We start from the raw sequence: 15,000 nt of genomic DNA, 5'->3' as shown, positions 1-15,000 counted from the left end.
ATCCGAGCGGCCCGCGAGGCTTTATTGGGCCGGAAGCGACCGGCGCGCGCCACAGGTGTCATGGACCCGCGGACCGTCCCGGTGTGGCTCCACCCGACCGTCAGCTCCTGGAGGTCGGATCTGTTCGGCCCCGATGGGGGGCAGAGGTAGGGGGGTGTGGGGGGGGGCAGAGGTAGGGGGGGTGGGGGGGGGGGCAGAGGTAGGGGGGGTGGGGGGGCGTGGGGGGGGGGGCGGAGGTGGGGGGCGGGGGGGCGCGTGCGTGGAGCTGAACGGACGTATCAATAGAGAGTCATCGTCGTGGGATCGATATTTATTCTGATCAATACGGATGTTATTGAAACGTCAGTCTCAAACATCGTGTAGTTGATCGATAAATTCCTCTTTAGACGTTGTTCTCATTTAAATCTGACGCTTTTCTAAAAGTCAATATATTGATTAGTAGTTAATAGATGATCAGTCTGATCCTATTGATCCCCTCCTGACCAATAGAAGGCGCCAGTTTGAACTGCATGTGAACGTTAGCTTCAGGCTAACAGGTGGCTTCCAACCCCCCCCCCCCCCCCCCCCGATGATATTGATCTGATTGATCGATCTACTGCCGGTACGACATCATTAGTGTGAACTTTGTGTGGTGTGTAAATTAGTTACTTGATTTTGAAAGGAACCTGAACGTCGGTGCGCCAACAACCAGGGGGGGTTTCCTCCGCATGGTTTCCTCCTCTTCCTCCTGTCGGTTCACCCCCCCGGACCCGTCCTGTGGGGGCGAACCCGTCTGGACGCTGACAGCCCCCCCAGCGAGACAGATAATTAGACAAACAGCAGAACGAGTCTTCATTCTGGGTGGTTTAGTACTTGAGAAAGGCTCTGACAGCATCTGGGGGTCACTGCTGGGGGGCCACTGCTGAGTAACGCTGGTGTCCTTCCCCATCAGGGTGCAGGTGGAGTTCTACGTGAACGAGAACACCTTCAAGGAGCGTCTGAAGCTCTTCTTCATCAAGAACCAGAGATCAAGTAAGACCAGCTGCTGAGTTGATGAGAGGACGGCCCCCCCACACTAAACTAACCCTAGCTGAGACTATCCCGAACCCCCCACACTAACCCTACCCCCTGTTGGCCCTCAGGTCTGAGGATCCGGGTGTTTAACTTCTCCCTGAAGCTGCTCACCTGTCTGCTCTACATGATCCGGGTGGTGACCGACAATCCAGACCAGGACGCCGCAGCCAATCACAGCGCAGGACAGCAGAGCCTTCCTGTCGGCAACAACAAATGGTGTGATCAGAACTAGGTCATGTGATCTGAGATGATGCTTTAGTCCAGAGGTCCCCGACCCCCGAGTATCAGACCAGTACCGGTCCGTGATGCTAAACCGGTCCGTGATGCTAAACCAGTCCGTGATGCTAAACCGGTCCGTGATGCTAAACCGGTCCGTGATGCTAAACCGGTCCGTGATGCTAAACCAGTCCGTGATGCTAAACCGGTCCGTGATGCTAAACCAGTCCGTGATGCTAAACCAGTCCGTGATGCTAAACCAGTCCGTGATGCTAAACCAGTCCGTGATGCTAAACCAGTCCGTGATGCTAAACTGGTCCAAACGAAATCCAAATGTCATTGATTTCGTTTACGTAATAAAGCTACAAACATAATTCCGATGATGGATGTGACTCAGATGATGGATGTGACTCAGGTGATGGATGTGACTCAGGTGATGAATGTGACTAAGGTGATGGATGTGACTCAGATGATGGATGTGACTCAGGTGATGGATGTGACTCAGGTGATGGATGTGACTCAGGTGATGGATGTGACTCAGGTGATGGATGTGACTCAGATGATGGATGTGACTCAGATGATGGATGTGACTCAGGTGATGGATGTGACTCTGTATTTCTCAGCTGAAGGTTTTCACGTCTTTAAGTTTTCACCAGTAATTCTAGTCGTGAATGGAGGAGCGTTAGAACTCTGTCATTCTGCTTCAGGTCCATCAGTGTGAACACAGTGAGTGTGAACACAGTGAGTGTGAACACAGTGAGTGTGAACACAGTGAGTGTGAACACAGTGAGTGTGAACACAGTGAGTGTGAACACAGTGAGTGTGAACACAGTGAGTGTGAACACTGTGAGTGTGAACACAGTGAGTGTGAACACAGTGAGTGTGAACACTGTGAGTGTGAACACAGTGAGTGTGAACACAGTGAGGGTGAACACAGTGAGTGTGAACACAGTGAGTGTGAACACAGTGAGTGTGAACACAGTGAGTGTGAACACAGTGAGTGTGAACACAGTGAGTGTGAACACTGTGAGTGTGAACACAGTGAGTGTGAACACAGTGAGTGTGAACACAGTGAGTGTGAACACAGTGAGTGTGAACACAGTGAGTGTGAACACAGTGAGTGTGAACACAGTGAGGGTGAACACAGTGAGTGTGAACACAGTGAGTGTGAACACTGATGGACCTCAGACACCTCCAGTCGTAACTGTCCGTCCTCTCTTCCTCACCTTCATCATGGTCGTCCCACAGCGTGGACTGCCAGTGGAGCGGCCCAGACCAGGACAGAGACATTAACTGGTGAGCAGCTGGACTGGGGGGCAGCGAGGGGCAGGTGATGGACTCTGACAGTGTGTTCTCTGCCCCACAGGGAGCTGATCTTCTGGGTGGACAGGAAGCTTCCTGTTTGGGCCATCCAGGTGAGTCACAGCAGGACGAGGACTCGGAGAGGCAGTGAAGGTGTGACGGTTCACCTCCTGTCCTTCACAGGTGATCGTAGCCATCATCAGCTTCCTGGAGACGATGCTGCTGATGTATCTGAGCTACAAGGTAACACACACACACACACACACACACACACACACACACACACACACACACGGTTATGTAACACAGTCTGTCACCGTCTGAGCGTCTATAAATGAAATAATCAGGCCAGTTGTTTGTCTGCACTGACTCACCGTTCAGACTCCTGTCTGACGTTTCAGGGGAACATCTGGGAGCAGATATTCCAGGTGTCTTTTCTTCTGGAGATGATCAACACGGTTCCCTTCATCATTACGGTAAAATCTGCTTTCAACCAGGAGGAACCACCGGAGTGAAGACATCCAAGAAATGTAACCCCAAAATAGAGTCAAACCAGAATACACAGGAAACAGGGTTAGAGTTAGGATTAGGGGTTAGGGATAGGGTTAGAGTTAGGATTAGGGGTTAATGTGAGGGTTAGAGTTAGGATTAGAGGTTAGGGATAGGGTTAGAGTTAGGATTAGGGGTTAGAGTAAGGGTTAGAGTTAGGATTAGGGGTTAGAGTAAGGGTTAGAGTTAGGATTAGGGGTTAGGGATAGGGTTAGAGTTAGGATTAGGGGTTAGGGATAGGGTTAGGTTAGGTTTCCTCTGATATTTCTGGCTGCTGTGAGCGAATGCGATGACACCCCCCAGACTTCCGATCTAAATGAACGTTTGCATTCCGCTGCTGTCCCTCTGCTACAGATGTGTTAGCCTCGCTACGCCTTAGCTTTGTTTCAGTGTTTGTAGTCTTCAGCGTCTTTAGTGTCCAGTGTTAAACTACAGAAGCATCAAGGCCTCGTGTTTCCATTCATGAGCATCTTTACTGCGATGAATTTCACTTGTGGAAACTGTCAAATGTCATCCAACTTGTGGCTTGAACGTGTCACTTCCTCAGATCTTCTGGCCCTCCATCAGAAACATCTTCATCCCCGTGTTCCTCAACTGCTGGCTGGCCAAGTGTGCTCTGGAGAACATGATTGTGAGTCGACAGCAGCATTAACGTAGTAGCTGTGGGTAATGATGTGTCTTAAAACTCGTAATCAGGTAGTTAAGGCAGAGCGCTGCGAGTCACGGTGTGCTAGCTGAATAACCGTTTCATTATCATTCATTTAGCAAATCGCTAAGCTAACAGAGCTGCTGCTGTAGTCATCAGAGAAAACATTCACGTCATTTAAATGTTAACGTGCTGTTGTTCCCGGACAGAACGACGTCCACAGAGCCATCCAGAGGACCAACTCGGCCATGTTCAACCAGGTGCTCATTCTGATCTGCACTCTGCTCTGCCTGGTCTTCACGGGGTGAGGCTCCGTCCTTTGGTGTCCCTGCATCATTATCCTAGAGGGTGAATGGAGTTACAGCAGTCATTTGTCACAACTCCTTCTGGGAGATCTTGAAAAGATTCTGAGGAGATCCTGATGGTTGGTTTTGCTGAGAAAACCTCCAACAGCATTATGTTTCCAAAAGACCTGGAGAAAAGGGGAACCTCAGGCCAGAGAATGTCGGTCAGCGTCACCCCCCTGGTCTACGTTGTAGGCCTCCTCTGAAACCACAGAACATACGTGGACTAAAGGAGAACACTTCCGTGGTCCATCAGGAGCCCTGCATTGAGTCGGGAAGAAGATGCGTGGCTCCTCTTGGATCCCGGATCTGATGACCAGATGGAACCTCCTTTCCATCACCATCTTCATGTGTACCTTCTCCATCCCCTCTCCTCCATGCAGCACGTGTGGAATCCAGCACCTGGAGCGGGCCGGTAAAAACCTCTCCCTCTTCAACTCCTTCTACTTCTGCATCGTGACCTTCTCCACTGTGGGCTTCGGAGACGTCACCCCCCGCATCTGGCCGTCCCAGCTGCTGGTGGTCATCATGATCTGTGTGGCTCTGGTGGTGCTGCCCCTGCAGGTAGGGAGACGTTACAACGGTCTTCTGGCCACCTGTGTGGGTTCTGCTTCCCTCAGCGGCTGGTGTTTCAGTTTGAGGAGCTGATGTACCTCTGGATGGAGCGGCAGAAGTCTGGAGGGAACTACAGCCGCCACCGAGCGCAGACAGAGAAACACGTCGTTCTCTGTGTCAGCGCCTTGAAGATCGACCTGCTCATGGACTTCCTCAATGAATTCTACGCCCACCCCAGACTGCAGGTACCCAACAGCACCAGATGAATGTTCTCCAGAGGACACATGTAGGACGTGAAAATGGTCTGCATGCTAACGTCAGACACCTCCAGTAACCAACCAGGTTCTGGCAGGTTCTTCATACCTCCTGCTGCTGCTAAAGCCTTCTGTTTCATCTTAAAGGATTACTATGTGGTGATCCTGTGCCCGAGTGAGATGGACCTCCAGGTGCGCCGGGTGCTGCAGATCCCCCTGTGGTCTCAAAGGGTCATCTACCTGCAAGGATCGGTTCTCAAAGACCAGGATCTGCTAAGAGCCAAGTAAGTGCACCCAAAAGAGAAGCCCGCCCTCCAAACCTGAACCCCACAGCAGTCCCTGCACACCTGTGTTCCTCAAACAAAGACATCATTCTACAAAACATGTCCCTCAAGATGACCCCCCCACGCTAACTTTAAAAGAAGGAACCTTAGAGGCAGGTCGTAAGAGCACGACTTCACCATTCAACCCCTGATAGTGAACGTGAGGCGTGCAGACGACACGGATGTACTAAACACGCTAACTTTAAGCACCTGCTCAGGGACACACCTTCAGGATCACATGACCTGCAACACTAAACTGTTGTCTACCTGATCCAGAGGCCAGCACCTCTATCCAGATTAGAGTGGAACAGAACCACTGAGTAGAACAGAACCACTGAGTAGAACCAGAACCACTGAGTAGAACCAGAACAGAACCACTGAGTAGAACCAGAACCACTGAGTAGAACCAGAACAGAACCACTGAGTAGAACAAAACCACTGAGTAGAACCAGAACAGAACCACTGAGTAGAACAAAACCACTGAGTAGAACCAGAACAGAACCACTGAGTAGAACCAGAACCACTGAGTAGAACCAGAACAGAACCACTGAGTAGAACCAGAACAGAACCACTGAGTAGAACAGAACCACTAATAGAACAGAACCGACTCTTCCGTGATCCGTTCACAATCTTTAAAAAAAAGTTTTTTTCCAGCTATTTTCATTTTTAAATCAAACTATAAAATGTACCCTATTTCCATTATTACTTTTGGTTTCATGCTAATTAGCATATGTTAGCATTCTAAACTACAGCAAACACCTCAGATTAGCTCAAAGCGCTGCCGCACCTCTCTTGGTGACTCCCACTGGTGACTCCCACTGGTGACTCCCACTGGTGACTCCCACTGGTGACTCCCACTGGTGACTCCCACTGGTGACTCCCACTGGTGACTCCCACTGGTGACTCCCACTGGTGACTCCCACTGGTGACTCCCGTTGGCGCCGTGTGTTTGGTGGGATTAAGTTGATATTCCCAACACTTTGGGAAAATAAAGACAGGATTAATGTGGCTGTGCGGCCAGCATCAACGCGACCCCCCCACAGCGGGACACGCCCTGGAAAGTCCATGTCCAGACTCTGATATTACATGTATTAGACAGACGTGTGGGTCCATGTGTGTCCCCGTTCCCGCCTCAGTGAACACGCCTGTGGTGCTCCTGTGTGGCCTCCCCCTCACCGGTTCCTGATCCTCCTCCAGGCGGTGTTTCTTCACACCCGCTGCTGGAAGTCTTTCTCTGATGAAAGCAAACATGAACCGTCATCTGGGAGAAATTAACACTGATTAAGGCTTGAAAAAAAAGCAGTCATCCATCTTTCGGTAGTCTTAATCACACGCGTGTGAAATTTAACAGAGATAAGGTTGAACTTAAACGGTACAGACCATAAAAAGGAGTTTTCTTGGTTCTTAGTCCAGGAAATGAGTAAAAAAACAAACTAAAGGTCTGTTACCCCCTTTTTCAAGTTGAAGTTCACTTTCAAATTCATCTGAACATAAAGGCGGCCCAAAGCTCCTCTAGAAGAGTTCATCGACTGTCATGAAACCACTTACATAACTTCACACCATACATTTGGCAGTTTTGATGAAGCAATTACAGGAAGAGGGTTGGATGTGTGTCGTGCTCACATCCAGCATCTGACACAATTTCAAATCCTCCCACTCGTGTTCTGCGTTCTGCTCTCTGGCTGTTAATCACATGCAAGAACATTCCAGGTTAGAGGAACGTTCCATTAAAGTCTGGGGGGTCAGTCCAGGTCGGCGTTTCTGTTTTCAGTACTTTATTCATCATATTTTTCTGGATTGATGCATGTTTTGATGTTTTTTAACTCATGTCTGTGCTACATGCTACACGCTACATGTTACATGTCACATGTTACAGGATGGACGACGCAGAAGCGTGTTTCATTTTAAGCAGCCGGAATGAAGTGGATCGCATGGCTGCGGTGAGAACCTCCTTTAGTCCAGAGGTCCCCAAGCCCCGGTCCGTGGGTCAGTCGGCACCGTCCGGTTACATGAGTGGATTCTGTCCTCCACGTCTGTCTATGAGTCACGCTTGACGCTTGTGAGATGCTTGCCTCGGTCACATGACCACCTTTTTCTCTTATATTCAGAAGACTAAAAAAAAGAAGCTATGTTCTGGTGCTAAATGGGTCGGGGGGTCGGGGGCCACGGACGTAGAGGATAACAAATGGCTGCGATCAAATCAGAAACGCAGCGTGACTACGGTTAATCTTGAACGCCCCCCCCAGGACCACCAGACCATCCTGAGGGCCTGGGCCGTCAAGGACTTTGCTCCAAACTGCCCCCTTTACGTCCAGATCCTCAAACCTGAGAACAAGTTCCACGTCAAATTTGCAGGTGAGACTTCCTGTCAGGGTAGCTACCCCGCTATCATTAGCACACGGAGCTAATCACCCCTCGTCTTCCTACCATTTGCCCCCCCCCCAGATCACGTTGTGTGTGAAGAGGAGTTCAAGTACGCCATGCTGGCCCTCAACTGTGTGTGTCCCGCCACCTCCACGCTGGTCACGCTGCTGGTGCACACCTCCCGCGGACGGTCAGTGGGGTGTCAGCTGATGGTCTGTGCCCCCCCATCCGGCCCAGAGTTCAGTGTGGACACACACCCGGTCAGAGGCTGACCAATGGGCTGCGGCGCCGCCAGATCTCCTGGGGGGCGCAGAGCTGCATTTATGTGTGCATTTCGTCATATGTGTGTGTGTGTGTGTGTGTGTGTGTGTGTGTGTAGATATAGACACGTGCAGCTTGGCGTGTTGGAAGTTTAATTTGAAAAGGTAGCAGCAGACGGAGGATAACGTCAGAACGACGGAGAGACGATAAAATGAGAGGCTGTTCAAACCGTGTAACGATGGGGCGTCATCGATCAAACCGCACCAGGACCAGAGATTAACAAGTAGTCAGACTGCAACATCCCATGACACCCCTGAATTCAAAATTGTACCCTGACCTACTTGCAAAGGTCAAAGATCAAAGCTCGTGCTCTGACCTACTGTCATTGATCAAAGCACTAGCTTTGATCTATGGTCTAACTCACACTGGCCTTCGCCCTCGTCTTTCTATCTTATCCGGTTCCTGAGTACAAAAGTTTAAATTTGACCTTGTCTTACTTTCCTCAAGGTCACGGTCATCCTCTCATCTTCCTCCCCTCTGCTGCCTGAGTCATGTGCTTTTGGTTCATCTGTCTGTCTTGTGGAGATGTTTGGTGGACGGACGGGCGGATGGACGGGCAGACGGATGGACAGACGGACGGACGGACGGACGGGCAGACGGATGGACAGACGGATGGACAGACGGACGGGCAGACGGACGGACGGACGGACGGACGGACGGGCAGACGGATGGACAGACGGATGGACAGACGGACGGACGGACAGACGGGCAGACGGATGGACAGACGGACGGACGGACGGGCAGACGGATGGACAGACGGATGGACAGACGGATGGACAGACGGACGGGCAGACGGATGGACAGACGGGCAGACGGATGGACAGACGGACGGACGGACGGGCAGACGGACGGGCAGACGGATGGACAGACGGATGGACAGACGGACGGGCAGACGGATGGACAGACGGGCAGACAGACGGACGGGCAGACGGACGGACAGACGGACGGACAGACGGACGGACAGACGGGCAGACGGACGGACAGACGGACGGACAGACGGACGGACAGACGGACGGACAGACGGGCAGACGGACGGACAGACGGACGGACAGACGGACGGACAGACGGACGGGCAGACGGATGGACAGACGGACGGACAGACGGACGGGCAGACGGATGGACAGACGGACGGACAGACGGACGGGCAGACGGATGGACAGACGGGCAGACAGACGGACGGGCAGACGGATGGACAGACGGACGGACAGACGGACGGACAGACGGACGGACAGACGGACGGACAGACGGGCAGACGGACGGGCAGACGGACGGACAGACAGACGGACAGACGGACACACCAACAGTGATGATTACAAAACATCAGGGCTGGAGGCGGGACGTAAACACACACACCACTTTATTTGCTGCCTATGAGGAGATTGAAATGGGTGCATGTGTGTTTGGAGAGAAAAGACACGCCTCCTCAAAGTGATGGAGATGGGGGGGGGGGCATATAAAACCCCTGAGAAATTAATTATGTTTACATCTTCAGTCTTGCTTTTTTTACTGATTTAATCAGGATGATCATTAAGATTTAACAAGGAGCAGAATGTGGGCCGGTGTGTGTGTGTGTGTGTGTGTGTGTGTGTGTGTGTGTGTGTGTGTGTGTGTGTGTGTTTCTGACTGGATGCAGAGAAGGCCAGCAGTCTCCGGAGCAGTGGCAGCGGATGTACGGCTGTTGCTCCGGTAACGAGGTCTACCACATCAGGCTGAGCGACAGCAAGTTCTTTGGAGAGTACAGCGGCAAGAGCTTCACCTACGCCTCCTTCCACGCTCACAAGAAGTGAGTTAGCCGTTAGCGCCAGCGTCGCCTCCACATGCTAACGGGGTGACAACCTGTTTGAGGGGTCAGGGGGGGTCGCGGCCCACCTTTAGTTTAGGGCACATCTTCTGTGGTTGTGCTAAAAAGTGACGGCAAATGAGCCCAAGAGGAGAATAGAAGAGGACGTCGTCAGCAGGGAGCAGTAACCATCAATACCAATATATTGATCGACAGGCTTTGGTTCGTGGCTGCAGCCATCACAGCAGTTCCAGAAATGAACCCGTTAGCTTTTGACACAGACGCTGCTCTTAGCCTCTATGCTACATCCTGCGGTTAGCTTAGCTTGTAGCCTGCCACAAGCTAACAACATGCACATAGCAGCACCAGGTCAGTCGGTACCGGTTGTGATGTACAGCACAGGCTAAAGCGCTAGGCTAGCTGTTTCCTCCTAAGATCAGCTAACTGGGCTAACTGTGCTAACGGCGGCTGTGTGGCGTTCAGGTACGGCGTGTGTCTGATCGCCATCAAGAGGGAGGACAACAAGAACATCCTGCTGAACCCGGGGCCCCACCACATCATGGCGGGGGCCGACACCTGCTACTACATCAACATCACCAAGGAGGAGAACTCCGCCTTCATCTTCAACCAGGAGGAGCCGAGGGGCCGCCCCCCCGGGGGCATCTACGACGGGCCGTCGCAGCTCCCTGTGCACAGCATCATCGCCAGCATGGGTAGGCGGGGCATCGGTAGCCCACCTGGGCCAGGTGAGTGGGCGTGGCTCTAACCCTGACACCGTCTACAGGTACGGTCGCCATGGATCTCCAGAACACCAGCCCCCCCGATCCGTCGGACGGGAAACTGGTCCCCCCCACGGTGAACGGAACGGGCGGCCGGCGGCCCAGCATCGCCCCTGTCCAGGAGATCGCAGACTCCTCCTCAATCCTACCATGTGACCTCCTGGGCGACCAATCAGAGGACGACTCTGTGTTCTTGGATGAACAAGACCAGCAGGCGTCGACCGAGTAAGGTCCCCCCCCCGATCAGGTTCACTTCCTGTCACCAAACTGTTTCCTTACCTGACTGCGTCCGAGCCACGCCCCTTGGGTTGACTTCCTGTTTGTGTCTGCAGGTACGTGAAGGGTTACCCCCCCAACTCGCCCTACATCGGCTCCTCCCCCACCCTGTGCCACCTGCTGGCTGACAGAGCCCCGTTCTGCTGCCTGCGTCTGGACCAGGTGAGCAGCTGGGCCCCGCCCCCAGCCCGTCAGAGCCAACCTGAATCACCTGCGTGACGCCTGTGGGTTCTCTGTGCCCTGCTGCAGGGCTGCAGGCACAACAGCTTCGAGGACGCCAAGGCGTACGGCTTCAAGAACAGGCTGGTCATCGTGTCGGCGGAGACGGCGGGGAACGGTCTGTACAACTTCATCGTCCCCCTGCGGGCGTACTACCGCCCCCGCAGGGAGCTCAGCCCCATCGTGCTGCTGCTGGACAACCCGTGAGTCCCCCCCGACCCCCCCGTGTAGGCTGGCGTCAGCCCGCCGCTCAGGGCCGCGGTGTGGAGGCGGGGGCGGGCCTCCATTGTGGCTCCTGACGTTCGTTCCTCTGCTGCTGCCGCCTGCGGTCGCTAGCCGGGCTGTCGCCATGGCAACGCGCTCTGCCTTGAACCTGAATGGTGCACAAAGGCAAGGGAAAGATGGGGGGGGGACATCATTTCTATTGAAAACACTGAGGGGGCGTTTTTAATACCCCCCCATACACTCTGATGAGTAGCACACGTATCAGTACACTCTGCCCCCCCCCCCCGTCACAGCTGCACAGGCACAAAAACAAACACCCACTCACATGGACGTTCAGCTAAAGCACCGAAGGCAGCCTCTGCCCCCCCACCGCCCCCCCCATCAGCAGCAGGGCAGATGATGAAGGCGTGTTTTCATCAGGGGTGATGATGTCATCGACACCACCCACCCGTCTGAAGAAACACGTCAAAATAAAAATCAAGTCGAGACTTCATGGCAAAAGTATGAGAACCGTCGAATCAGCACTGAACCGTTAGCACACGTGAGATCATGTGATTAGACCGGGACAACCCCGTGACCCCCGTGACCCCCGTGACCCCGATGAGGAAGACGAGATGAAGACGAAACAGAGACGTTTTTTTATTAAAAAATAAAAATAAAATTTATCAGCTTCAAATAGATTCATATTAACTAAATATTATTAAGGGTGGGTGTAGGGTGGGTGTAGGGTGGGTGTAGGGTGGGTGGAGGATGGGTGTAGGGTGGGTGTAGGGTGGGTGTAGGCTGGGTGTAGGGTGGGTGTAGGGTGGGTGTAGGGTGGGTGTAGGGTGGGTGTAGGGTGGGTGTAGGCTGGGTGTAGGGTGGGTGTAGGGTGGGTGTAGGGTGGGTGTAGGGTGGGTGGAGGATGGGTGTAGGGTGGGTGTAGGGTGGGTGTAGGGTGGGTGTAGGGTGGGTGTAGGGTGGGTGTAGGATGGGTGTAGGGTGGGTGTAGGGTGGGTGTAGGCTGGGTGTAGGGTGGGTGTAGGGTGGGTGTAGGGTGGGTGTAGGGTGGGTGTAGGGTGGGTGTAGGCTGGGTGTAGGGTGGGTGTAGGGTGGGTGTAGGGTGGGTGTAGGGTGGGTGTAGGCTGGGTGTAGGGTGGGTGTAGGGTGGGTGTAGGCTGGGTGTAGGGTGGGTGTAGGGTGGGTGTAGGGTGGGTGTAGGGTGGGTGTAGGGTGGGTGTAGGGTGGGTGTAGGCTGGGTGTAGGGTGGGTGTAGGGTGGGTGTAGGGTGGGTGTAGGCTGGGTGTAGGGTGGGTGTAGGGTGGGTGTAGGGTGGGTGTAGGTCGGGGTGTAGGGTGGGTGTAGGGTGGGTGTAGGGTGGGTGTAGGATGGGTGTAGGGTGGGTGTAGGGTGGGTGTAGGATGGGTGTAGGGTGGGTGTAGGTCGGGGTGTAGGGTGGGTGTAGGGTGGGTGTAGGGTGGGGTGTAGGGTGGGTGTAGGGTGGGGTGTAGGGTGGGTGTAGGGTGGGTGTAGGTCGGGGTGTAGGCGTGTTGATGGAGTGACATCATGCTGTACTTCCTGTAGGCCAGACAACCACTTCCTGGAGGCCATCTGCTGCTTCCCCATGGTGTACTACATGTCTGGATCCATCGACAAGTAAGGAGCTCAAGATCGACTGTCAGGAAGAAACGACCTCATTAAAGAGTGTGTGTGTGTGTGTGTGTGTGTGTGTGTGTGTGTGTGTGTGTGTGTGTGTGTGTGTGTGTGTGTGTGTGTGTGTGTGTGTGTGTGACCCTGTGTGTGTGTGTGTGTGTGTGTCAGTCTGGACAGCCTGCTGCAGTGTGGGATTATCTATGCTGATAATCTGGTGGTGGTGGACAAGGAGAGCACCATGAGCGCTGAGGAGGACTACATGGCCGACGCTAAGACCATCGTGAACGTGCAGACCATGTTCAGGTGCTGGGGGGCCGGGGCTGCCGGGGGGTGATGGGTGATGGGTGAAGCTGATCCAGGTGTTCCTCTCCCCCCAGGTTGTTCCCCAGCCTCAGCATCATCACGGAGCTGACCCACCCGTCCAACATGAGGTTCATGCAGTTCAGAGCCAAGGACTGCTACTCGCTGGCGCTGTCCAAGCTGGAGAAGGTGGGCCCCCCCAGGAGGGAGGAGAGGGGCGGTTTCCTGTGATTGGTGGATGGAGGGGGGTGTAACCGCTGGTGTCTCTGCCCCACAGAAGGAGCGCGATAAAGGCTCCAACCTGGCCTTCATGTTCCGCCTGCCCTTCGCCGCCGGCAGAGTGTTCAGCATCAGCATGCTGGACACGCTGCTGTACCAGGTGGGGCCCCGCCCACAGCCCCCACCTGGGCCGGTGCGCCCCCTGGTGTCCACAGACCAGACTAAAAGCAGTTTGTGTGTCTCTGCAGTCCTTCGTGAAGGACTACATGATCCCCATCGCCAGGCTGCTGCTGGGCCTGGACACCACGCCGGGGTCGGGATACCTGTGCGCCGTGAGTCAGGGGGGGGGGGGGGGGGGGCAGCCGTCAAACGTTGACTCAGCGCCGCTAACGGTCCTGCCCCCCCCCTGCAGATGAAGGTGACGGAGGAGGACCTCTGGATCGGGACGTACGGGCGGCTGTTCCAGAAGCTCTGCTCCTCCAGCGCCGAGATCCCCATCGGGATCTACCGCACCGAGTCACACCTGCTCCCCCCCCCAGAGGTGACGTGTGATTGGCTACTGGGAGAAAGGGACAGTTTGTGATTGGATGAGAGGAGTTGTGATGGAGAGGCGTGGCTAAACAGTCCTCTGGTCCTGTAAACTGAATTTTGTCCAGGCGGGGGCGCTAGACACCTAAAAGCACGAAGCTAACGTTGCTAGAAGCTAACGACCAGTTTGTGTCTGCCCCCCCCAGTCCCAGGTGTCGGTCAGCATCGATGACTGCGAGGACACGAAGGACCGGGGGGACGATCCCCGTGGCAACGAGCCGTCGGATCAGCCCCTGCTGAGGAAGAAGAGCTTGCAGTGGGGGCGGGGCCGCAGCAGGAAGGGGGGGCGGTGGCCGGGCGTGAGCCGCGACTCCAGCAGGGACCACGCCCAGCGCATCGCCCAGCAGCGCCTCAACCTGTACCGCCGCTCCGAGAGGGAGGAGCTGTCCGAGCTGGTCCGCAACCGCATGAGGCACCTGGGCCTCCCCACCTCGGGCTACGGTGAGGGGAGACACGCCCCCCCAGAGCGCTCCCGTTGTCCCCGCCCCCGCTTTAACGCTGCTTCCTATCTCATACAGATGACCTGACCAACCTGACCGCCAGCGACGTCATGAACAGAGTCAACCTGGGATACCTGCAAGGTACGTCCTGAGGCGGGGGGGGTGGCTTCACGATGATGTCAGGTGGGCGTGGCCTCACGGTGATGTCACACTGATGCGTCTGTTCCAGATGAGCAGAACGACCACCAGAACACGCTGTCCTACGTCCTGATCAACCCCCCCCCCGACACCCGGCTGGCGCTCCACGATGTCGTGTAAGACGCTCAATGACAGGCGGCCATCTGTATCCATGGCAACGCATCCCATAGTGCTCACTTAGCCCCTGGAAGGTAGCAGTAATAAAATACGCTGGCTTAGAAACGCTTCCAGGTTTGACATGAAGCATCTTGGGAAATATTTACCAGCTGATGATGATGATGGTGATGATGATGATGGTGATGATGATGGTGATGATGATGATGATGATGATGGTGATGATGATGGTGATGATGATGATGGTGATGATGATGATGGTGATGATGATGATGGTGATGATGATGGTGATGATGATGATGA

The 15,000-nt window shown here is 54.3% G+C and overlaps 1 protein-coding gene across 1 annotated transcript in view; it reads left to right on the top strand.

Moving 5' to 3' along the window:
• Nucleotides 1–15,000, top strand: part of kcnt1a (potassium sodium-activated channel subfamily T member 1a) — a 22,553-nt gene that overhangs the window by 6,963 nt on the left and 590 nt on the right. The window contains exons 3-30 of the mRNA XM_068335548.1: nucleotides 932–1,011; nucleotides 1,122–1,269; nucleotides 2,518–2,565; nucleotides 2,636–2,684; nucleotides 2,755–2,814; nucleotides 2,973–3,047; nucleotides 3,668–3,751; nucleotides 3,976–4,070; nucleotides 4,494–4,674; nucleotides 4,746–4,910; nucleotides 5,067–5,203; nucleotides 7,119–7,182; nucleotides 7,489–7,597; nucleotides 7,688–7,796; nucleotides 9,561–9,710; nucleotides 10,191–10,420; nucleotides 10,492–10,711; nucleotides 10,819–10,924; nucleotides 11,012–11,184; nucleotides 12,770–12,841; nucleotides 13,007–13,141; nucleotides 13,216–13,327; nucleotides 13,416–13,517; nucleotides 13,606–13,689; nucleotides 13,770–13,898; nucleotides 14,092–14,386; nucleotides 14,464–14,526; nucleotides 14,615–14,699. Of these exons, the coding sequence (XP_068191649.1) occupies nucleotides 932–1,011; nucleotides 1,122–1,269; nucleotides 2,518–2,565; nucleotides 2,636–2,684; nucleotides 2,755–2,814; nucleotides 2,973–3,047; nucleotides 3,668–3,751; nucleotides 3,976–4,070; nucleotides 4,494–4,674; nucleotides 4,746–4,910; nucleotides 5,067–5,203; nucleotides 7,119–7,182; nucleotides 7,489–7,597; nucleotides 7,688–7,796; nucleotides 9,561–9,710; nucleotides 10,191–10,420; nucleotides 10,492–10,711; nucleotides 10,819–10,924; nucleotides 11,012–11,184; nucleotides 12,770–12,841; nucleotides 13,007–13,141; nucleotides 13,216–13,327; nucleotides 13,416–13,517; nucleotides 13,606–13,689; nucleotides 13,770–13,898; nucleotides 14,092–14,386; nucleotides 14,464–14,526; nucleotides 14,615–14,699 (3,360 nt within the window). The remainder of the gene's footprint in view (nucleotides 1–931; nucleotides 1,012–1,121; nucleotides 1,270–2,517; nucleotides 2,566–2,635; nucleotides 2,685–2,754; nucleotides 2,815–2,972; nucleotides 3,048–3,667; nucleotides 3,752–3,975; nucleotides 4,071–4,493; nucleotides 4,675–4,745; nucleotides 4,911–5,066; nucleotides 5,204–7,118; nucleotides 7,183–7,488; nucleotides 7,598–7,687; nucleotides 7,797–9,560; nucleotides 9,711–10,190; nucleotides 10,421–10,491; nucleotides 10,712–10,818; nucleotides 10,925–11,011; nucleotides 11,185–12,769; nucleotides 12,842–13,006; nucleotides 13,142–13,215; nucleotides 13,328–13,415; nucleotides 13,518–13,605; nucleotides 13,690–13,769; nucleotides 13,899–14,091; nucleotides 14,387–14,463; nucleotides 14,527–14,614; nucleotides 14,700–15,000) is intronic.

This window comes from Antennarius striatus, chromosome 15 (genome assembly GCF_040054535.1).
Source record: "Antennarius striatus isolate MH-2024 chromosome 15, ASM4005453v1, whole genome shotgun sequence".
In the NCBI taxonomy this organism is placed as follows: Eukaryota; Metazoa; Chordata; class Actinopteri; order Lophiiformes; family Antennariidae; genus Antennarius; species Antennarius striatus.
The sequence above is the reverse complement of the archived record's forward strand: the minus strand, read 5'-3'. Positions and strand labels throughout refer to the sequence as shown.